General features: G+C 38.1%; 1 protein-coding gene across 16 annotated transcripts in view; it reads right to left on the reverse strand.

Moving 5' to 3' along the window:
* The window catches only part of N4BP2 (NEDD4 binding protein 2), an 86,855-nt gene that overhangs the window by 14,237 nt on the left and 47,005 nt on the right, over nucleotides 1–25,613 (reverse strand). For all 16 annotated transcript variants that reach the window (XM_059673023.1, XM_059672930.1, XM_059673005.1 and 13 more), the window contains 7 exons: nucleotides 22,836–22,991; nucleotides 15,845–18,213; nucleotides 14,714–14,799; nucleotides 13,191–13,236; nucleotides 11,109–11,305; nucleotides 7,173–7,291; nucleotides 2,897–3,035 (listed from right to left, as the gene is read on the reverse strand). In XM_059673023.1, coding sequence (XP_059529006.1) covers nucleotides 2,897–3,035; nucleotides 7,173–7,291; nucleotides 11,109–11,305; nucleotides 13,191–13,236; nucleotides 14,714–14,799; nucleotides 15,845–18,213; nucleotides 22,836–22,991 — 3,112 coding nt within the window. The remainder of the gene's footprint in view (nucleotides 1–2,896; nucleotides 3,036–7,172; nucleotides 7,292–11,108; nucleotides 11,306–13,190; nucleotides 13,237–14,713; nucleotides 14,800–15,844; nucleotides 18,214–22,835; nucleotides 22,992–25,613) is intronic.

Genomic DNA, 25,613 nt, shown 5'->3' on the forward strand with positions numbered 1-25,613 from the left:
GTCCTAGGATAGCAAACAGAATATTCTCACAAATGTAAAAAGGTTTTTATCAGCATTTTGACACCTGACTACATTTTGTGAGAAAGACTAAGAATAATCTCCCAAATAACTTAAAGTTTACATTTTGGCCAACATTTACATAACACAGAATCTCCTTTTCTGATTCCAACATTTCCCAATCATCTCCAACTTTGAGCAATACACCTTCCCATCACCATAATGATCCACAGTGCCATAATGATCCATGGTGCCATGCTCTCTTGTCAGGAGAGAAAAGAAGTAATCTCCATTCCCAGTTTGGCCTGGAAGGCCTCATCATCATCTAATATACTCTTCGCACCTTATAATACACTACACCTGTCTATCCATGATGAACACAGGCATCAGGGGTATCAGTTGGTTCTTGCCCCGTGTACAGATCACATGAATATCAAAATTAGCTATGTCCTACACATCAACTAAGTTATGATGAAATATTAAAAGAAAAAATGGCCCTGGCTGATTTGGCTCAGTGGATAAAGTGTCAGCCTGTGGACTGAAGGGTCCCGGGTTCGATTCCAGTCAGGGGCATATGCCCTGGTTGCTGGCTGGTTCCCCAGCGGGGCGGGGGGGAAGAGGGGGAGAAAGGGTGCAGGAGGCAGCCGATGGTGGTTCTCTCTCATCATTGATGTTTCTGTCTCTCTCTCCCTCTCCCTTCCTCTCTGAAATCAATAAAAATATGTTTTAAAAAAATGGAGCACACAAGTTATCCCTGAGTGGTCTTATGAATAAGTAAGGATACTAAAAGTCTGTTAAAAAAACAAACAAAAAAACCCCACCCTAAATCTAATACATACAAGAGTAATATACAAAATCAATTCTATTTCTATGCATTTATACAATCCAAAAATAAAATGAAGAAAGCAATCCCATTTATAATAGCATCAAAGAAAAGAAAAAAGAAAAAATAGCTTTTCATATTTGAAGGTAAAAAAATATATATTTTAAAGTAAATTTAATGAAAGACATGCAGAACTTAATACTCAAAACTATAATATCCTGTTGAATGAATTAAGAAGGCCTAAATAAATGGAAAGATACTCCATGTTCAAAGATGAGAACACAATATTGTCAGGATGGCAATACACCTAAAACTGATCTACAGACTCAACACAATCCCCATAAAAATTCCAGCTAGTTTCTTTGTAGAAACTGGCAAGCTGATCCTAAAATTCACATGGAAATGCAAGTGGACAAGAACAGCCAAAACAATCTTGAAAAAAGACTATAGTTGGAAACTTAACTTCCCAATTTTCAAAATCAAGACAATATGGTACTGACACAATGATATACAGATCAACAGAATCAAATTGAGGGTCTAGCAAAAAACTTACAGTCGATTCATTTTCGACAAAAGTGATGAGAAAATTCATTGGGAAAAGAACAGTCTTTGCAACAAGTGATGCTATGACAAATGGATATGCACATGCAAAGCAATGAACGTGGACCCCTACTTCATGCCACATACAAAAATTAACTCAAAATAGATCAAAGACCTAAACATAATGCACACTAAAACTATAAGACTCTTAGAAAAAAATAGGTGTAAATCTTCATAACACCAAAAGTACAAGCAACAAAAGAAAAAAGATGATTATGCATCATCAAAATTTAAAGACCACCATCAAAAAAGTAAAAAGACAACCCTCAGAATGGGAGAAAATTCTGCAAATTACATGACTGATAAGGAACTTGAATCTAACATGTAGAACTCCTCAAAAAAAATTGTCTAATGGACAAAGGATACAAATAGACATTTTTTCAAAGAAGACACACAAATGGCCAACAAGCACATGAAAAGATGTTCAACATCACCAGTCATCAGGGAAATCAAAATCAAAATCACTTCTGTGTTAACCATATCTTTTATTTCCTGAATTCTGATTCTTTGGCATCTAGGGCCCTGCTAACCCCTGGAGAAAACAGCCCTCTAACCCCCAACCAGGGGGTTAACAAATAACTCACCTGCTGGTGCATCTTACATATGCAAACCAACTAATCTAGAGCTCATATTGCAACCACTGCCTTTTGGGTTTTGGAGTTCTCACCCTCTGGACTACCATCAACATACTCTAGTCACCCAGGCCAAGTACCAGAAAACTAGGGAAGGTTCCTATGCCCTAAAGCCTACAGAAATTATTCAAACTAGCCAATCCTAAGCCTGCTTACCTTGCCTCACCTATTCCTTCCCACAGAAACTACAAAAAAAGCCTCTTGCCCACATTTCCCCCACCTACTCCCTCTGGCTCCTGACCAACCTGCTGCTTCCCATATGGCCCTGGATGGTGGGCCATACCTCCTGCTGCTAGAGACCTGTGCATGTAATAAACTTCTTCCTTCGTGCCATCTCCATGTGTAGTGTCTGACCAGGTACCCTTAAAACAGCTTCACACCCACTGGGATGGCTATAATCAAAAAGACTGAGAGAATGTGGAGAAATTGTAACCCTCATACACAGCCGGTGGGAATGTAAAATAGTCAGCCACTTTGGGGGGAAATTTGGCAATTTTTCAAATGGTTAAATATCTCTGCCCACATAGTTACAGCCTAAGACCCATCTATATTACAATTCCACTACTATTCAATTAAGCCTCATACTCAATTGTGTAGTCTACACAGAAAAAGTTACAGAAATTCAAGTGCTAGTGGTACACAATGACAATGACGGAAAAATCACAATCAGCTATAAATTCATTACTTTGAGTAAACAGACATTCTAAACCAAACATGGTATTGGTGGTTAAATTTCCAATCTAGTCAAAATGGTAAGAAATAATCATTAAATTATCTCAATAAAACAATTATATTTTCAAATACATTTATTTACCATTATAGTAAAAAATAAGCAATTCTATACCTTTTTCTCCTTAGGCTTCTGTGCAGTGTAAGAAGTGGCATTCTCATTTTGGTGAACAAACTCTGGTGCTACAACTGTTTTTACAGGGTCTCCTTCAAGAACACAGTTTAAAAATTGCACTGTGTGTTCTAATGAATAGCTGTAGAGAGTTTAAATACAAATATAATGTCAACAGATAAAAATAAAAGTTATGTGAAAACATTAACATAAGCAATCCTTTAAACATTTAAGAAAAAGATAGTAAATGCCCATCATGCATCTCAAAGACTCAAGAATGATAGAGGGAAACCACCAAGTATAGGCTCTCAAAAACTGGTTTAGAAAATGAATACTAGCCCAACCAGCATGGCTCAGTGGTTGAGCATCAGCCTATGAACCAGGAGGTTATGGTTCCATTCCTGGTCAGGGCACATGCCCAGGTTGCCAGCTCAATCCCCAGTGGGGGCCATGTAGGAGGCAGCCAATCAATGGTTTCCTCTCACTGTTGATGTGTCTATCTCTTCCCTCTCTCTTTCTCTCTGAAATCAATAAAAATATATTTTTTAAAAATGAATACTAAAAGAAAATATTGGTGATTCTTTTTCTGATCTTTTATTCTAGGTAGATTATATATAACAAATCTATCATCTTATCACTTCATACTTCTTAAATCCCTTATTGGATTTACACATGGTTTCAGTATCCTTCAAATATCAAATACAGACAATAGATCTTTAGACTGATATTTTTATTGTGTTGAAATTCACTTTTTACTTACGCAATGGGGTTTTACTCAAAGAAATCTAAGCAGGGATACAGAAAGGAAAAAGTCAAACACTATCCTACCTCTCACCCCTACATTATTCAGGCATGTTTTCATGGTGATATTATATTATCTGTAGTAAGAAATTCTAGAAATTGACAAACATCTGAAATTCTCATGTCCTAATATCTGAAGAAACTCATTCCAAAGCAAATTATAAATGATTTTATACTGCTCATTATTTCAAATTATTTATGCCTCTGATTTTTCCAATGGCCAGATAGTGAAGAACTGAGCACTAAGAAATATTTTTGAAATGTGATAACTAATTATCTAAAATAATGTGATTATTTTCTTATTCTTCAATTTATTAAAGACAAACCCTGAAGGAGCATCATTTGGAGCCACCAATTCCACTTTAGGTTTCTCTCATCTTGCTGTCTCAGGAGCTTTTAGGTCCTGGAAGCTACCAGCAATTATCTACATCCTAACTAGTTCTTAAAATCACCCAGCTTACCCACTCATGGGGCTGGAAGCCAGTGCCCACTACTGATGTTGCTTGAAGGGTACAACCCTAGAAAATTACACCTCAGGCATATACTGCAGTAACTGAACCAAATGACCCTTTTTACTGACTTTAGAGAGAAAGGAAGACAGAGAGAGAAACATCAATATGAGAGAGAAACATTGATCGGTTGCCTCCCATACCAGCCCTAACCAGGGATGGAACCCACACTCTGACTAGGAATCAAACCTGCAACCTAAGTATGTGCCCTGACCAAGAATCAAACCCACAACCTTCTGGTGTATGGGACAACATTCCAGCCAACCAAGCCACCCTGCCAGAGCAAGAAAACCCTATATAATGAAAGAGAAACATGTAAATTGACCATCCCTCTGCTACCCTCACCAGCCAATCAGGCGTGTGTATGCAAATTAACCTGACAAAGATGGCGGGTTGATTTGCATACACAGGCGCCAGGCAGAGAGCAGAGTGGGAGAGCCAGCGGAAAGTGGAGCAGCTTGGGGAACTTGGCTCCCCAAGCCGCCAGACGGAGAACAGAGAGGTAGAGCTGGCGGCTTGAAGAACTTGGCAGAGTGGGAGGCCATGGGACCGAGACAGAGCAGGAAGAAAAAACCAAGAGCGTGGGGAGCACCAGGAATTCTGGGAATAGTTCTGGTGGCAGCCCCAGGACCATAAGCGGAAGCCCAAAGCGCAGGGAGCACCAGGAATGCTGGGAATCGTAGTTCTGGTGGCAGACGGATCTCCTAGACCAGTGATGGCGAACCTTTTGAGCTCGGCATATCAGCACTTTGAAAAACCCTAACTTAACTCTGGTGCCGTGTCACATATAGAAATTTTTTGATATTTGCAACCTTAGTAAAACAAAGATTTATATTTTTGATATTTATTTTATATATTTAAATGCCATTTAACAAAGAAAAATCAACCAAAAGAATGAGTTCGCGTGTCACCTTTGATACGCGTGTCATAGGTTCGCCATCACTGTCCTAGACACTAGAGCAGTGGTTCTCAACCTTCTGGCCCTTTAAATACAGTTTACAGTTCCTCATGTTGTGACCCAACCATAAAATTATTTTCGTTGCTACTTTGGAACTATAATGTTGCTACTGTTATGAATCGTAATGTAAATATCTGATATGCAGGATGGTATTAGGCGACCCCTGTGAAAGGGTCGTTTGACTGCCAAAGGGGTCGCGACCCACAGGTTGAGAACCGCTGCACTAAAGCAAAACGAGCCTGGAGCAAGTTACTGTTGCGGTGGGGGGTGGAGGGAAAGCAAAGGTGAGAGACATAAGTAAAATCAGAGTGTCTAGGAAAAATTAAAGGGAAGATATCCTAAAACTTCCAGGAAATCTCCACCAATGCAGCAAAGAAAAAAAAAATGCCTCTATTATTCTGTGAGCAATAAACCAAACTGAGTTGGGGTCTCAGGCAATTTGCTCATATGATTGCAAAGACAGACAGAAACTCCCAGATTGGAGAGGGCTCTCCTGAGGGCTCCCAGATTGGAGAGGGTGCAGGTTGGGCTGAGGGACCCCCATACCCCCAGTGCACGAATGTCATGCACCGGGCCTCTAGTATTTTTATAAAATGGGTGTAGAACAGACTTCCTAAAAAAGACATATATCTGCCCTAACTGGTTTGGCTCAGTGGATAGAGCGTCAGCCTGCAGACTCAAGGGTCCTGGGTTCGATTCCGGTCAAGGGCATGTATCTTGGTTGCGGACACATCCCCAGTGGGGGGTATGCAGGAGGCAGCTGATCGATGTTTCTAACTCTCTATCCCTCTCCCTTCTTCTCTGTAAAAAATCAATATATTTTTTTAAAAAAAGACGTAAAACTCAGAAACAATAAAAAAATATATTTTCTGATAAAACATTAGAATTAAAACATGTATATGACCAAAGTGACTATACTGGGTTAATAAGTATTACAGCAGGAAAAATAATTATAATCTACATTAACAGACAAAAATTACTATAAATAATATATAAAGAGCTCTCGCAAATCTAGAAAAAACTGTCCTGGCCAGGTAACTCAGTTGGTTAGAGTGTTATTCCAATATGCTAAGGTTGCGGGTTCAATCCCTGGCCAGGGCACATACAAGAATCAATGAAGGAATAAAAAAGTAAAACAACAAACCAACGTTTCTCTCTCTCAAATCAATAAATGAAAAATTTAAAACTAGAAATACAAACCAAAAGAAAAACAGACAAAAAGAAAGCAAGCAACTTGTAGAAAAGGAAATGAATGAAACTACTCAACCTTACTAATAATCAGGAAAACAAATATTTAAACAACAATAAAATACTTTTCCCATCAGATTGGCAAAAATTTTCAAGATTATTATTATCAAGGTGGGTTACACTATCAGTACATATAACTAATGCAGAAAGCCTGTATCAAAGGAAATTTGGCATTAACTATAAAAACTTTAAATGCACACACTCTCAACCAGCAATTTCACTTTTAGGAACTAGCCTACAATAGTATTCACCAATGTACACAAAAATGTATGTTGTTCAAGGATGCTCAGTGCAGCAACATGGTTTCCAATTTTTCTCACAGTCAAAAAGTCCATAATAGGAGCATGTATAAATTATAATAATTTAAGAAATCATTTTATGAATACTATGGAATATTCTGTAGACTTTAAAAAGAAAAAAGCAGATCACTAAGAACAGATAGGAAAAATAAATACCAGCAAAACTACTACAAAATAGTACATAAAAAACAACCACTTCTTTGGTGAAGCATATATTTGTATGTAGGCACAAAAGCAAAGAGATACACATGTATGTATAATTGCTACATGTGAAAAAAATTGAGGAGGCATATAAACCAATTGCCAGAAACTGCTCACCTGCTACATTAGGTACATTGCATTAAATGGTTTATAATATACCTACCAGTATATTACATTCATTATCAGAAAAATATTAGATTAAAATGTATAATATATGCTTTCAATGACATCACAGTAGAATAGACAATCCTTTTAGCACTTACTTGTGGTCCTTGAAAATGTCCACCAGAAAATTTTGGTTAATGGCTGGAAATATCTTAAAGAGCTGCTTCTCCTTTAGTTTAGTGGCACAATCTTTTTCAAACATAAGTGATTCCCTTTTCTTAAAAAAAAAAAAAAAATCCTTAAAATGGAATTTATAATACAAATTATGCTGATCCAAAAGCATGGTTATTTTGTTGCAAAAAGACTAATAATTTAAAAGCAATAACAGACTTTCTTCACTGATTAAAGGCTAAAATTAGTAATATAAATATTCTTGCACTATTTAGTTATATCCCATTTTTACAAAGTATTTGAAGCTGCTCAAAAATATATATACACACAATCACACATATACTTATGTGTTCATGTGTATATAAATATATACATATATGCTCTCACATATACACACTCAAAACATTCAAACATATATAAAACAGGATGAAGATATCTATATAAATAAATGGGGTATAAATAAATAAGTCAGAGAATAGAGAAAATAAAGGTAAGAATATAAAGCTAGCAAGTAAAATCAGTACATAAATGCATGCCACAAAATCTTGTTCAATTGCTAATGGTGGCCGCAAATTCAGTTCTGAGCTTCTTCGTGGCCAAAGCAAAGGGGGAAACAAAGATTCTCAGTGTCCATAAAATAAAAACAAACCAGGTGCTCAGGAGAAGTACAGCTTTTTCTAGTACTGAGACCTGAGAGACATTTCTCCCATGGTCCTCATAAAAGGGACACTGTGTGATGTTGTCAACAAGGTCTGCAAAAACATACTCTCCTCAATGGGCAAAAACTACAATGTACAAATAAGTTGCAAATTCAGGTTGACAGGAAATCTTAAAATTCACAATTTTTAAGTTTCAAAAGCATATTTATTACTTAAAAATAACTGCCGAGACCGGTTTGGCTCAGTGGATAGAGTGTCGGCCTGCAGACTGAAGGGTCCCGGGTTCGATTCCGGTCAAGGGCATGTGCCTGGGTTGCGGGCATATCCCCAGTAGGAGATGTGCAGGAGGCAGCTGATCGATGTTTCTCTCTCATCGATGTTTCTAAATCTCTATCTCTCTCCCTTCCTCTCTGTAAAAAATCAATAAAATATATTTAAAAAAAATAAAAATAAAAATAACTGTATGAGAACTGCTACTAATTGTTTTTTCCCCAGTCATATTTGGACCTGTTCAAATTGCTAAACCAAAAGAATTTTTATAAAATGTGCTACTTTAATCCTAACCTAGGATTACAGTAAACATTCTTAGAGTGATTTCTAACTTTAGGACCATTTGTTTGCTACAAAGATCCTAATGTCTGAAAAATAAGCTCCTATCAAATTTCAAAGGTGATTCTGAAAATTCCTAAATATAAAATTATGTAAATCTAGGACAATCCTAGAATAGTTATTGGTTTTGAAGCCTAACCATATTTAGGCCTTTTATGACACCAGATAATAATAAAAGAGGAACCACAGGAGGTGACCATCTGGCCAGTAAAAGAACGGATTGGTGAAGCTGACGGCATCATATATCCCAGAGTTGCTCAGGAGAAGTACTTCTCCTGAGAAAGAGCCACCTCAAGAATTAAAAGTATTTCATGTTTTATTTAAAATATACATTATAATCTGAACTTACTAAAATATTCAGCGATCAGATTTATTGGCAATCTACCAGGCCATAGAGTTGCAAAACTTCAAATTCAAAAAACTGCAAACTCGTAATATTAATCACCTTACAATTAATTATTCTATCCATACATTACATCTAAAGTTTATTTTATAGTCTTTGCTTTAAAAAAAAATACAAAATGTATTTCTCCTTTGGGGACCAAAAAATTAGGAGAAAGCATCACAAAATTCTCTTACTGGATTTCTACCTTGGGTCCAAAACATATAGTTTCTATTATGCAACCCAGACAAGACAAGCAAAAGTTACTAATAAGAAAAACAGTGCATTAAGTTGGGAAGTCAAAGATGTTCATTTGTTCACTATTATACTGAGAGATTAAAAGGCAGGTTAAAACCGTAAAAACAAGTTTCAGAAGTGGAAAAATGGCATTTCAACCAAAGGTATCATACCATTTTGGCGTAAGTTCTAGGCTTCCCTATTTTTTAAAAAAAATCCATTTATCTACTTTATTACATAAATAAACTGAAGAGGATATATGAAACATTAAATGGTAAGATCCTACTGAAGAGATTGTTTCTTGGATTATATAAACATGCAAAGATGGGAATGCTAGCACATTTCCAATTTAATTAACAACATAATTAGAGAAAGTAAATATAAAAGTAGAGGAGCGCCATCATTCTTCTTATGCCCCAATTCTATGTATTTTAACCAAATATAAAGGTGTTCCTTTGAACAGTCAAATGAATAAGAAAGAAAATAAAAGTGTTAAGATCACCAGCTAAGAGTTATTTTTTTCCTTGAAAACGGGACTAAATGACTTTTAGGGTCTTTCCTCTTCTGATTTTGAAATTCTCTAATACTAATTTTCACAATTCCAAAAAAGGCTACAAACAATGCAAAGGAAACAAAATTCACTTATGACTTCATATAATTAGATACACTGAATATGGAACAAAAACAAAGTTCAAAATGAAATGAAGTTTCTGTTTGAATTTGTTTAATTGAAACGTTAGATAAGGGTACTTAAATTTTTAATTCAATTTGGAAACAGCCTAAGTGCCCATCAGCAGATGAGTGGATTAGAAAACTGTGGTACATATACACAATGGAATACTATGCTGCGGTAAAAAAAAAAGGAACTCTTGCCTTTTGTAACAGCATGGATGGAACTGGAGAGCATTATGCTAAGTGAAATAAGCCAGTCAGAGAAAGATAAATACCACATGATCTCACTCATTTGTGGATTATAGAGAACAACATAGACTGATGAAAAGGGACAGACCCAAAGACTGAGAAACAGCAATCAGGATATCAATCCCCAGAAGGAAAGTAGGGGAGGGCGGGGTAAGGGGAAGAGATCAACAGAAGGACTTGTATACATGTATATAAGCCAAACCAATGGACATGGACAACGGGGGGATGGGAGCATGAGTTTGTGTGTGGGGGGGAGGTTGGGGGTTAATGGGGGGGGATGAGGACACATTTGTAATACCTTAACTAATAATAATAATAAAAAAGATACAGAAAAAAAAAATTTTAATTCAAATTTTTAAATTTCTAAAACATTCTCTAAAAAATTTTGTTCCAAAGGTGGATACTTCTGTAAAGCCAGACAGACATTTCTTATTACTAATTTATGAATGAAATTATCTTTAAGCTAGAGGACCGGTGCACAGTAGGGTCCCTTGGCCTGGCCTGCGGGAATCGGGCTGAAACTGGCTCTCCAACATCCCCCAAGGGGTCCTGGATTGCGAGAGGGTGGTTCTCGGGTGACACATCCAGGAATCAGGCTCCCTCCTCTCTGGTTCCGGGTGTGTCACCCGAGAACCGCAGCTGCAAGTCACCGCAGCTCAGCAGCTCCTGCGCTGAGCGTCTGCCCCCTGGTGGTCAGTGTGCACCATAGCTACCAGTCGGGTGGTCAAAGGTTAGATGGTCACTTAGGCTTTTATATATACATAGAAGATATATATATAGATGAAAGATCTCTTTCATGTTTCTAGAATTTAAAAATTGCATAAATGTTAAAAAGCTAAGGAACATGCAGCTCAATCGCCTGAAAAATTAAATCTAAAGCAACATATTTAACACAAATTGGTTTATTGATGTAGATTATCAACTAATTTCTCAGAAGTAAAAAACTCCAGTTTTCAACTACATTTAAAACATTTTTCAATTTTAACATTAACGTCAGTCAAGTTAAATACAGATTCCTGACTAGGAAATATATAATCAAATGAAAACCACAAAGTAAACATACATGATCAACCTAGAGTCAAAGACAAAAGCTTAATATTTATACTAACTCATACCAAATCGTGTTTTTCCTGTAAGGCAATTTCTTCCGACATTATTTCTCTGAGTGATACTTTTTTAGTTTGAGTATTCCAATGATCCATTAAGGGTAGCATTTCAGATGCTGCTAAAGTCTTCAGTAATTTTTTGCCAGTTCTCTGAGATGATTTTTGTTCAGTATTATCAAGACCAATATGCCCAACCAGGGAAGGATCTACAAAAGCAGTATAAACAGTGTCAGACCCTCAACAAAAAACATACAAATTAAACATTATACACTGTTACATTTACCTCAGAGAGACCCAGGGGAAACATGTTTTTTTTACTTTTAGCTTTTAAATATAAAGCAACTCTGAAGTTTCAAATACATCTTCATATAACTGCAAGAAATGACATGTGTAAATGTAGGAATATTTCAAATGCGCCATGACTAAGTTTCACTAAAAATCAACTCAACGCTTCCCACTCTTTTCCATACCACACTGGTACACAGAAAATAGTGGCATATACAACAGTAAACACGGGAAATTGCAGCCAACTCAAAGAGACCACCGAAAGCAGCTCTGGTTAGTTCTGTCCAGTCACTCCAAGGACTGAAAACCTCAATATTTGGGCAAATCTGTAACCAATCCACTGGAGGCACCCAATAAATACTGAGCAAATGATATTCAACGTAAGGAAGGAACTGAACATCCTAAGAAGTTCACAACAATGTGTGACGTCAGCATTTCTATGGGGTATCAACACATTCTGATACACTCCTTTGCTTTCCTGGAGAGTGAAAAAACAGGCACTACTGTCATTCATACAACTCTTGATACCCTTGGGCACCTCTAGTTCTCAAACGGCTTTAGCTCTTAAAGCTACGACACAAGCACATCCTAAGAATCTTTAACCTGCAGTCCCAGTATGGAGTGAACAAAACAAGTATATGGAGGAATTCATATACAAAAGGAAGACCCTTTTTAACAGGTCTGCCAACCTGCACTAATCACTGAGGACAATACTATCAAAGAGAAGTCTAGAATCAAATATTTTCAATTTGGCAGATGTACCTAAAGAGCAGGCTGACTTTTGTGCTCGAATAATAGTAACATCAAGAAAAATTTTTATTAGCCAAGTAATATTTCAACGATGCTCTCAAACACATGAACATTTTTATTGCTCTCAAACCAGAAGAGTTCTTTTATTCAGAGCAAATCTTAACAGAAAACACCTTGACTATATATATTAGAGCAAATCTTACATGTCCCACAGCACTCAGGAAAACTAAATTGTATTATAGGGTGTGTGTTTTCTTCATTATGAATATAAAACAACTTTTAAAGAACTTTTATTTGCAAATCCAAGTTCTTGGGTAACATATTTTATGAAAGTATGCTTTACACTAGATTGCCCAAGGAAGTCATTTTGACTGCTTTTTAATTTCAATTAGAAAAACAATTATGTATATAAGGACACAATGTCTTAGAATTTTGTGACTTTTTGTACAACATATAAATGCGTTTATTAATAATTGTAGTTACCTCCCCCCTCCTTCATTTCCGGTATATATATATATGTGTTATACCTATGTTGCCCAAAAGCAGTCATTTTGACTGCTTGGGAAATTTTAAATAATCAAATGACTCTTATTATTGAATTGAGTAAATTTCTTATATGACCAGTTCGGCTCTGTATTGAAATAACAGTTTTCGTTTTTTTTCGATTACCGTCACATGATAACATACAAGTACATGATAAATTGTCGATACTTGATAAGTAGCAGTTGCTCAATAAGCTAAACTAGTACTTGTTACTCGAATCTTTATGCAGTGATACTTGTTCTAATAAGTTGTTTATTTCATTTCTTTTGCGCCCTAAATTCATGAAAGAAATGTCGAATAGAAGTGAGTTATTGGAAAAGCTAAGGAACATAAGTGAAGAGTGCTCCGATATTATTCTTTCACAATGAAGTCATTTTGACTGCTTTTGGGCAATATAGGTATATATTAAGTTTCAGTCTTTCTAGTGTTAAAATGAGTTAAAATTCATACATACACACACCAAGTTTCAATGTCAAGACAAGATCATTAGAAGCAAAACATAAGTGCTTTTACCTCCCATAAACTTGCCACAGGATACCTCTTCTTGTCTTTGTCGCTCCTAAACACAAATATAGAACAGGGGATTGGCAAAGGAAGGTGCATTAGAACACAAGATTTATATCATTTTTCTCTAGAAATAATCTCTCCTTGTAAAATTATTTATTGTTCTTGCTAAAATCTAAATCCTATATAATAAAAAGGTAATATGCAAATTGACCCTAATCGCAGAACAACTGGTAACAACCCGTCGCTATGACGTGCACTGACCACCAGGGGGCAGATGCTCAATGCAGGATCTGCCCCCTGGTGGTCAGTGCACTTCCACAGAGGGAGCGCCACTCAGCCAGAAGCTGGCTCATGGCTGGCTAGTGCAGCAACCATAGCAGGAGCCTCTCCTGCCTCCATGGCAGCGCTAAGGATGTCCAACTAACAGCTTAGGCCCACTTCCCGCAGGGAGCGGGCCTAAGCCGCAGTCAGACATCCCCCAGGGCTCCTGGGCTGCCAGAGGGATGTCTGACTGCCAGCTTAGGCCCAATCCCCCAGGGAGTGAACCTAAGCCGGCAGGTGGAAATCCTCCAAGGGGTCCCAGACTGTGAGAGGGTGCAAGCTGGGCTAAGGGACACCACCCCGCCACCCAAGTGCACAAATTTTCATGCACCAGGCCTCTAGTATACAATAAAATCAGGTAAGTAAAATTATAAAGGATTATTACATCTATATATTTTTTCCACTTATAGAGCTCTTATGCTGTATTTAATCAGCCAATACTACAAGTCTTTAATTTAAGAAGTAAAAACTATTTATGACTTTTTCCCTTAAAAAAAAAAAAATCAACATATTGAGCTTCATCATTAATTATATAATTTAGCTAGTCTAGAAATACTCTAAAATACTGGGGGGGAGGGGTAATCAGTAATCTTATAAATGATAAAAGTTTATTCTCTCTCAAAGTAAAAGTTCAATAAAACTCTTCCATATAACTGATTATATTGAAAAGCAAAGGTGACAAAATGAATATAAAAGGAGCTCTCTATAAAAATAAGCCTACAGCCCTAGCCAGTTTGGCTCAGTGGATAGAGTGCTGGTCTGCAGACTGAAGGGTCCTGGGTTTGCTTCTGGTCAAGGGCACATGCCTGGGTTACGGGCTCCATCCCCCCCAGTGAGGGGCTTGCAGCAGGCAGGCAATCAATGATTCTCTCTCATCACTGATGTTTCTATCTCTCTCTCCCTCTTCCTTCCTCTCTGAAATCAGTAAAAACATATTTCAAAAAATAAAAATAAAGTAAACCTACAGCCCTGGTCGGGTGGCTGTTGGTTGGAATGTCATCCCATACACCAAAAGGTTGCAGGCTCAAATTCTGGTCAGGGCACATAACTAGGTTGCAGGTTTGATCCCAGCTTGGGGTGCGTAAGGGGTAAGAGGGAGGATGTTTCTCTCTCATATGACTATTTCTCTCACTCTTCCATCCTCTCTCTCTAAAATCAGTAAGTATATCCACACGTGAGAATTTAAAAAAATGAAGAAGCCTACCAACCATTACAGATTCTTTCCATTTCTCATGAATCACTTTAGCCAGATTCAGATCTATGTGAACCACACAATCCTCAACTGTTAGAGACCCTTGTAAGGAGAAAAAAGAAAATATAATCATTACTCATATATTTGCAGAACACATACTCAACCACTTTATGTATCATAATACTAATTGGTGTCATTAATTACTAACCTATGTTTCTAGTTCTCTTGGAATATTTTTGTTTATTTAATGTCATTGCTTTCACATTTCTTGGCTGCTGCAATTATACAATACTTCATATATTTAAGTTAATCGTGTCCATCAGTCTAAAATTTAATTTATTCATTTCCATTAGATGAGACTTTTCAATAAGTGTATTCTAAGAAATTAATCTTGCCTTATATGTATCTGGAGTAGCTCCTAAGGGTTAATAAAGGTTCATTTGTGTAAATAAGTTGCAGTAAGTATCAGAGAAAACTTTCAAATATATGCATGGGATAAATATAAACTCTGTATAAATACTATTTCTTTAAATGACATTTTTTTAAATCCTCTACAAACACAGTGTCAAAAAGAAGGTAGACTGCCCTAGCCGGTGTGGCTCAGTTGGTTGAGCATCATCCTGTGCACCAAAGGGTAGCAGGTTCAATTCCCGGTCAGGGCACATATCCATGTTGCAGGTTCAAAGCACATACAGGGGGCAACCTATCAATATTTCTCTCTCACACTGATGTCTGTCTGTCTGTCTGTCTCTCTCCTTCTTCCTCTCCCTCTCCCTTCCTCTCAAAAATCAAAAGGAAATAAGGTAGACAACACAAACTACTTTTCTATTTCAATTAACATGGAATAATTTTTAAATTGAAATAGAACTCTCTCCCCTAACCAGTTTGGCTCAATGGATAGAGCATCAGCCTGCAGACTCAAAGGTCCCAGGTTCGATTCTGATCAAGGGCATGTACCTTGGTTGCAGGCACATCCCTAATGGGTGTGCAGGAGGCAGCTGATCAATGTTTCTAACTCTCTATCCCTTTCCCTTCCTCTCTGTAAAAAATCACTAAAATATATTAAAAAAAGAAAGAAAAAGAAATAGAACTCTCTATATTCTATTGACATAAAGACACACATACAGCTAATTTACTTTTTCCTTACCTGAATCAATACCAACAGGGCCAAATAATTCATTGAGCTGAAAAGCCAGTTCAGGGGGTAATGCCAATTCCAGACAGTCTATGGTAAGAGATTTGGTCATCACTGGTGTGGGATTCAACATCTCAGTTTTATCTTCCTCACTAACTCCAGCTGGCAAAGTACTCCCTGCCATTAGAATTTTTTCCATTTCCTGTTCATCTTCATTCATATATTCTTCTGTGTTAGGAAACTTCATACAGTCCTTTGGAAGATTCTCGTGTTTTGTTATTTCACAAGAGTCAGAAAAATAAATTTCTTCATTTAACTGGAGATTTGAAGTGCTCGATACAGAGTTTAAAATATCAGACAAATTCAAAGAAGAATGCATACTGTCTCCAATGTCTGTAACTTCTAGAGTCTTCTCCATTTCACTCCAATCTTGAGCAGGAGTAGCTTTTACAGTACCTGAAAAAGACTGGTTAATATTATGTACAACTGGAAGTTCTGCCTGACTATTAAGAAGTACTTCATTGGTATTCTTTAGATCCACGGTGACGTTAGGAAATAGACTTATTAATCCAGGTTTTTCAGTGGTTGTAGCTCTTATTTCTGCCTGCTCGGAGTGTCCCTTTTCTGAAGCACAGGTAGATTGTGCATTCGTGCTAGTGATACCAATCTCGTGGCTAAATTCTGGCACAGAATTAGAATCTTCCAAGGTTCCTCTTTGGCTAATAATTTCCTTCAAATTAAATCCTAGAGAAAATGGCCCAATTTGTGTTTCATCATATGATTTTTGGGTATTCTCAAATTCAGTATCCTCACATAGTTTAGTTTCAGAATCCAACAAAAGGCTTGTGGCCCAAATAATATCTTTGTTACACCTCTCATATAAGTCTTTTAGGGCTTCTAATGAAAAAGATCCAAATAGTTTACAAAGAATATTAAGATTTTCAGATTCATCAGCACTGGTAAGCTCACTTTCTTCAACAAACGTGCTTTTATCATACATTACCCGATAGGGAATTGTTTCTTGAACATCTAAGTTTGTGTTAATATTGAAAGCTTTTGGTTTAAATCCATCTAACCTTCCTGTTAATACTCTCACAGAATCTGAAACACTAATTTTATTCTTTTCTATTTTCCATAAGAGAGCAAAATCCTGTGGTTCAGTCTGGGTACATGTGCCTACTTCCATTCCAGGGACTTCTTTAGGCTTTCCCTCTGGAAATTCAGCTGAAGTCTCTGCTCCTACTACCCCAGCAATAGTTGGAGCACTATTGGTAAAAGTAAGAGACAATGTGTGTTGCCCATGAATCATTTTATTTGGACAAGTCTTATTCTCACAGGTCATTTCACTAGATAGCATTTCAGAACTTCCTAGAATAGCACTACCCAAGGTTTTTAGTTCTTCAGGGCTTGTGCCCCAACAGGCCTCATGTGCCGTGTATGAGGATATTTCACTCATAATGTCATTAGTTCCAAATTCTAGGCTGGGTTCATTTAAAACAGCCTTTGGCGTTCTTGATCTGTGCTCTCTCTGAGCTAAAGAATCAGATGAAGGCCAGTCGCCCACAATGTTGAATGAGTTTTTTTCAGTATTTTTGTAAGCATCATAGTGACAGCTACTAAAAGCTTCTGAAGCATCATTACATTGTGACTTCTTGTCATCCTCTACACTTTCATGTGGACATCCTGGTTGCTGGGTATTACCCATATTCACAGACAGACCATTATCTAATACTTTGCGTGATGGAGGACAATTATACTTTTTGTCATTTTGTACAGATGAAGCCTTTTCCGTTTTTCGGTTCCTTTTTGTCCTCTGACCAATAGTTTTATCAACTGGCCAATCACCAACAAAATTTGATAGCTCATGTCTCAGACACTTTTCTAAAGTTGATTTGCTTTTTTGTTTTCCAAAAGCTTTTTTCTTTACCACTGCTCTTTCTTCCAATATTTCACCAGGGGAAGGATTTTCATTCTGAAGTGATGCAGTATTTGAAAGATCACAGTCTCCTTGATTATTTTCACCAGAGCTAATACTTTGTGACAATCTCTCTACAGAACTATCTGTATCGGTTTTACTATATTCTTCTTCAGAAGCCATTTCTACTTGCTCTTCTTTTTCACTTTTGTCTGTTACTCCTACTTTGCTTTCAGAATCAGAAAAATACGTGTCTGGAACTTCCTGAATTAAAGCACTCTGAATGTTAGGATTCACACCACTTCCTTTGTTTAAATCTGCACTAGGGAGACATGTGACATTCTCAGGTAACACAGCTTCTTTGGTCACTTCAAGTTTCTTCTCTTCAATTAACTCTATGTGCTTCGGAGATGAGGATGAAACATTTTCTTCTTTTTCAGAGGTAACGTCTTCATTGTCTTTTGGGCTGTAAGATTTTTTTAAGGTGTTATAAGGAAGCCTCTTAATGTTACTATTAACAATGTGATTTAAATTTAAAAAGCATTCAACTGAAAAGACACGTAACATTTATTTAGTCTAAAAGTTCTAGAAATATGATACATTAAAATTATAAAAGCTAATCTTGGTCTTTCTGTAATACACTATGAACACATCTCTGTTGTAACCCCAACCTGGAGCTGGTCCATCCTTGCTGTTTCAAGGGACCTGGCATATATGGCATACGGTTCTTAATATGTTTGCTCACCTTCTTGGCGCTGTGTTTTAACCAAGGTCACCTCTCCGAGAAAGGTTGTTTCCCTAGGTAGAGATTTTCCCCTGAAGTTAGGGAGGGAATAAAACCCCTCAACTAAGTGCCAGGCGGGTAATTAATCACTTTAACTACGAACAATCATGCTTAAGCTACATAATCTTTACTCCCTGGAATGGCGATAAGAAACGCCCTAACCTTTGGAATAGAGATTGACAGGATTGGAATCAACTGGTATAAATACAGATGCAACAAGACAACAACAGACAGAATTCAGAAGACAGAACCTACACGGAACCTGGAGATGGAGGAGCTTCGATGGAGAGAACATGGCAAGGGATCCTGGACTGAACCTGACTGCAGAGGTTGGCAAGAGAGCCTGACTAGAACCTGGTGACTGAACCTGGCTGGAGAACCTAGTGAGGGAACATGGCCACAGAACCTGGCTGGAGATCCGAAGCAGAACCTCTCTGGAGATCCAGACCAGAACTTGGCTGGAGATCCTGGCTGGAGATCCTGGCTAGGCTGCTGATCAACTGAACACTGTCTCCGTGTCCTTCCTTCTTCGCCGACTCCGTCCACACCTTTGGGAACCCCTGGACCTGCTGGGGTTGGACCCCGGCAATGTTTGGCATATAGGAAGCACTAAAACTTATTTTAATTGAATAATATGAGATTTTAAGTTGTTTATTATGCATAAATATTAAAGTTATGTTTCTAAATGTGTTCCCAGAAAAGGGCACACCTCCTTGGTTTCTTTCCTACCTGATTAAGCTTAACAATGTGAAACTAGGTCTGCCTCCATATCACCTACCTGCCATTTGCTACAGAGGAAAATGTTTAAGCTTCATTTACAAATCACAAAGAGTCAAACAACATGATTTGCACAGTTAAAAGAAATGAAAGCTAGGGAACAAAGCTCTCAGTGGAGATGTCACTTGTTAAATTTTTTAAAACCATCCTTAATGTTAATTTCAGACTCAGAGCACTTTTGCCTAATCATTACTTTCCTTATCAATTTGTCAACTTATCTTCCTTACTTTCTTTACTCCAGGAGCTCTCAAAGTCTCACCTCTCCCATAAAGCCTTCCTACTGAAATCACAAGCATTGAGTTTCCTATATGCCAGATGCTATTCTAATCTAAGTCCTTTACAAGTGTTAATTCATAATCCTTATGAAATCCTATGAGGAAAGTGTTATTTTACCATTTTAGAACTGAAGAACTGAAGAATGGAAAGATTTTATGGATACATATTATAAAACTTTGAGAAGGAAGCCAGGAAATAAGACTCAAGAATCCATGTTTATCACTTCACAACACCTCAATGAAAAGGAATTTATGAATTTTCCCTTCCCAACTCCCAACTTCTTTTTAATAGAACCTCTCCATACATTACCATTATAAAATATGGGCAATTCAGACCTCTATATATATTTAAAGTTCTTCTTTACTCATTTATTCAATTGTTTATATGTCCTAAATTTTTAACAGAATCAGTACTATCCTGGATTACACACTTTCCAAAGGCTATGACTTGGCCCAGGCTCAGTTGGTTGGAGCATCGTCTCATACACAAGGTCATAAGTTTGATTCCTGGTCAGAACTCACACCTAGGTTGTGGGTTTGATACCCAGTCAGAGTCCATATGAGAGGCAACTGATAGATGTATCTTACATCAATGTCTGTCTCTCTCTCTCTCTCTTCCCCCCCCCACCTTCTTCCCTCTCTAAAATCAATAATTAAAAAAGTCTATGATTTGCATTACTTAGTAAAATTATACCACTAATAATTAATTTTTACACCCTAGCCAGTTTCTCTCAGTGGATAGAGCATCGGCCTGGGAACTGAAGGAACCCAGGTTTGATTCCGGTCAAAGGCACATGCCTGGGTTGCGGGCTCAATTCCCAGCAGGGGGCCTGCATTAGGCAGCTGATCAATGATTCTCTGTCATCATGATGTTTCTATCTTTGTTTCCATTTCTCTCTGAAACCAATAAAAATATTTTTTAATTTAATTTTTACTATACTAGCATGACAGCATTATTTTACTAATATCAAAGGAAACTATATGTGATTATCTATCCTATCTAATAAAAAAAGAAACATGGTAATTAGCCGTACATCCGCTACCCTTCCCATTGGCTAATCAGGGCAATATGTAAATTAACTGCCAGCCAAGATGGCGGCCGGCAGCCAGGCAGCTTGAAGCGATCATGAGGCTCGTTTGCTTCAGTGACTCCAACGTTCCCCGCCTGCCTCTGCCGGGCTCTGAGCTTGAAGTTTGAAACATTGTTACAAATACAGAAGCTAAACAAAACCCCAGAAACCTGCTTTCAGCCAGCCGGGATCTCAGAGCTGGAGTTGAAACAGTGTTTCAATTATAGAACCCAAACAAACCAGATACCTGCTTTCAGAAGCCGAGGCCTAAGAGCTGGAGCCAAGCCTCAGAGCTAAAGCTGACCCAGTATAAAAAAAGAAAAAAAGGAGCAGTTGGGAGCTTCAGTCACCCACCAGCCTGAAAACAGCCCTCAGCCCCTCACCCAGACTGGCCAGGCACCCCAGTGGGGACCCCCACCCTGAAGGGGGTGTGACCAGCTGCAAATAGTCATCATCCCCTCATCCAGGCTGGCCAGGCACCCCAGTGGGGACCCCCACCCTGATCCAGGACACCCTTCAGGGCAAACCAGCCGGCCCCCACCCGTGCACCAGGCCTCTATCCTATATAGTAAAAGGGTAATATGCCTCCCAGCACCGGGATCAGCGGAGCCGAGTGGCCTCCCGGACCCGGGATCAGCGTGACAGGGGGCAGCGCCCAAACCCCCTGATCGCCCTGCGGCTCTGTGTGTGACAGGGGTCGGGGCCACAACCTCCCTATCCGCCCTGCTCTGTTCGTGACAGGGAAGGCGCCCCAACCCCCTGATCAGCCCTGCTCTGTGCCTGATAGGGGGGAGCTCCCCAACCCCCTGATTGCCCTGCAGCTCTGTGTGTGACAGGGTGTGGCGCCCCAACCCCCCCCCCCCCTCGGGCCTTGCTCTGTGTGTGACGGGGTAGAGCCATAACCTCCCCATCGGCCCTGCCCTGAGTGTGACAGGGTGCGGCGCCCCAAACCCCTGATTCGCCCTGCTCTGTGTGTGACGGGGGCGGTGCCCCAACTCCCCTATCGGCCCTACTGTGAGTGACGGGGGGAGCTCCTCAACTCCCTGATCAGCCCTGTTCTGTGGGTGACAGGGGGGAGCTCCCCAACCCCCTGATGGGCCCTGCTCTGTGAGTGACAGGGGGGAGCTCCCCAACCCCCTGATCGACCCTGCTCTGTGCGTGACAGGGTACGGAGCCCCAACCCCCCTGATGGGCCCTGCTCTGTGAGTGACAGGGGGCAGCGCTCCAATCCCCTGATTGGCCTTGCTCTGTGCATGACAGGGGGTGGCGCCGCCACCTCCCCATCGACCCTGCCTTGAGTGCGACAGGGGCGGTGCCCCAACCCCCCAATCAGCCCTACCCTGAGCATGACTGAGGGTGGCATCGCAACCTCCCGATCCGCCCTGCTCTGTGCATGACAGGGGGCGGTGCCCCAACTCCCCAATCGGCCCTGCTCTGAGCCCGACCAGGGGCTGCACCTAGGGATTGGGCCTGCCCTCTGCCACCCGGGAGCAGGCCTAAGCCAGCAGGTCGTTATCTCCCAAGGGGTCCCAGACTGTGAGAGGGCACAGGCTGAGCTGAGGGACACCCCCTCTCCCCCGAGTGCACAAATTTTTGTGCACCGGGCCTCTAGTCTATATATAAAAGGCTAATACGCAAACGGTCCCCTCGAGAGTTCGACCAGGAGTTTGATCACTTGCTATGACATGCGCTGACCACCAGGGTGCGGCACAGAACAAAGGAAGGCCCCAGCCAACAGCTGGCAGCCAGGGAAGGGAGGCCCTTGCTAGGAGCCAGAAGGAAGGCCCGGGCAACAGCCAAAAGGCCACAATCAGCCCTGATCGCCAGCCAGGCCTACAGACCATATCCATGCATGAATTTCATGCACCGGGCCTCTAGTGCATGAAATAATAACAATGAGGAGATAAGGTAACAGATAAAGATTAGAATAGCAGGAAGTTACATAATGAAGACAGGAATATTCAGGGTATAAACATGGCCCCACAAAATGCCCTGACAATGAAAAACCTCTCATCATCACTCAAACTTTTACTTTTCCTGCTAATCAATTTGCTTCAGGTAAGAATATATATATAAGCTGTACAAGTTATCTGGCAGTGATTTCACAAGCCAGTGACTTCACAATATAATTTTTTTAATTATGTTTTACATTGAATATTTGTGCATAGGGACTTTAACCTACCTAGAACTTTGGTCCTCAAAAGAATATGCACATAACTCAACACGTTCAATTTTTTCTGGCACTGAAGAACTCATGATTATTGGCACTGAAACAAAACGTTGATAGTGTTCCAACATTCTTGTTATTTTTTCTTTGCTTACCCCATGAATATTACGCCTAAAAAATCCAGAGGAGAAAAAGATAAGGATATTAGAAATTAAGCTTTTAAAACAATCAGAAAAAATGTCATAAAAAACAATATATTTATAATGCATAAGAATAACAAAGCTGGTTTATTATGAATAGCATATACTATTTGAATCTAATTTTCATTTTATTCAGGATGTCTTAAATTATCATTTTCTTAAATCATTCCATATAAACTTTTCCAAATAACCTTTATCAATTTGGGGAAAAAATGCGCAGATCCTACTAACTTTAAAAGTTATTCTCAAGCTCTGCAAAAAAAAAAAAAGAATCTCATAAGAATATGACCATCATTTCAAGGTTTTAATTAATATTAAATAGTGAGTAAAAAAATTCCAGACTAGATGTTCCAAAGGACCCTCCTGCTGCAAAACCTGAAACCTAACTAAATTAAAGCAAGCATACATTTTAATACATTTTAAGTTCAAACAAAGGAAAGTAAATCCTAATATTGAAAATCTCAGATGTCCAACTATGAAGTTTGTTATAGTTGTGACTTCACTCATGATGGTTTATTTCTTGGTGTGTTTTTGTTTATGAGCTTATACTTAATGGAACCTAACATGCTCGGATCTTTAGGGCTTAAACTGGGAGTGCTTTCATTCATGCAGCATCTGAAACTGCATCTTCCAGGACAGTATGCTTTAGTCTTATTTAAAGAAAGCATCTTACTTGCAACTCCTGTCTAAGGTTGGGTCCAAGGCTTAGGGTCTGGATCCAGGGCTAATATTAACATTTGCCACCTGGAAAATCTGGCTTTCATATTTACCTACCTCGATCTTGTCTGGTTTCAGATCACAGAGAAGCAAAGAGAAAATATGAAAGGAAAGTTAAGAGACATAGACATTGAGGACAGAGCAAAAGGTCTAGTATACGTTTAATCCAAGTCCCAGAAAGAGAAATGAGAGTACATGGGACAGAAGCGATTTAAAGAAAAATGGCTGCGAATTTTCCAGAACTGATGAAAAAAATCAAGCCTGTGATCTCAGAAGCCCAACAAATCCCATAAAAGATAAATAATAAGAAATCCACAACTAGAAACATAGTACTGAAATTGTCATTCAAAGATAAAGAGATGATATCAAAAGCAACCGGAAATTAAAAAACAAAAAAGTCACCTACAAAAAAATTAAAATTACAACTAACTTTACAACAAAAATGGAAGTCAAAGAGAGTCAAATGTTATCTTCAATAACAGAAACTGTCCATCTAGAATTTATACATTAGCAAAAGTACTTTAAAAGAATGAGGACAATAATAGGATTTTCAGATTTAAAAAAAAAAAGTGTGACATAAAGCAGGCCTACACTGTAAAGAAAATCCTAAAAGATCAATGTCAGGCAGAAGGAAATTCCCAGATGAAAGATCTATACTGAAAGAAAAATTAAGCACAAAGTGCTAACTCCTTGAGTAAAAACAAACAGTATCTGTACATTCTGGATAATCACAGCATGAAAGTTGGAAGAGAGGTATTCACAGCATGTAAGTGTATTAGAGTTAAAATGTTTAGAGGAGTAAAGCTAAGAAAATGCTTCAACTTTAAAATTTGCATGATAAAATTTTCAATGTAACACTAGAAAAATAAAAATAGTACATAAAATTTCCAAATTAGCACAGAAGAAAAAAATGAATAAGAGAATTTGCATACAATAAAAAAAAAAATAAAACATGATAGGAAAAAAATTTGAAATATATAATTTTCTGTGATAGAAGATAAAACAATCACAGAAAAGATGAGATAAATAGAAAGCAGAGACAGTAAGAAGCAAAACCAATTATATGAAAAACCAAAATAACCATAAAAGAACTAACAATTAAAAGCCAAAGATAAACAGAGTGGAATTATTAAAAACCCAACCATACTGGTTACGAGAAATATTCCTAAACACAAAGATACTGAAAGGTTGAAAATGAAAGTATAGAAAAAAAAAAAATCACACTCAAATATAACTAAAAGGAAGCTGGTGAAATTCTGTTAGTATTAGACAAATTAGATTTTGTAACAAAAATTAATATTAAGAAAAAGAGAAAATCGCTAAACAAAGATAAAATATTCAATGAATCAGAGGTATATAAAAATCTTAAGCTTCTATACACTTCAAAATACATCCTCAGAATATATAGAGTGAAAATAGGCAAAGTTAAAGGAGAAACTAACATATTCAACACAATATAGAGAGATTTCAACACATCTCTCTCACAGATTTCCTCATATTAATCCATCAAGCAAAGTTTTAAAAATAAAAATAAAGCTATGGCAGATGTGAACAACAGAATAATAGTATATTAACACACCATAACCAGTATACATTCTTATCAAGCAAATATAAAACATTTTAAAAAACTGACAATGAACTAGACCATAAATACATTTTTTAAAATATCTCACAATTGGTATCACACAAACTGCATAATCTTACCTACTGAAGTTGAAAACAAATTTTTTTAAGATAAATTTAAAAACCATCTGTTCAGGAATTTAAAAGCATAGTTCTAAATAACCCAAGGGCTAAAGAATAAAATTAATCATAATGTGAATTAAAAAACAAATGGCAAAAAGAAAGTATTATATATTAAAATTCTGAGAGCAGC

The sequence above is a fragment of the Myotis daubentonii genome, chromosome 1 (assembly GCF_963259705.1).
Source record: "Myotis daubentonii chromosome 1, mMyoDau2.1, whole genome shotgun sequence".
In the NCBI taxonomy this organism is placed as follows: Eukaryota; Metazoa; Chordata; class Mammalia; order Chiroptera; family Vespertilionidae; genus Myotis; species Myotis daubentonii.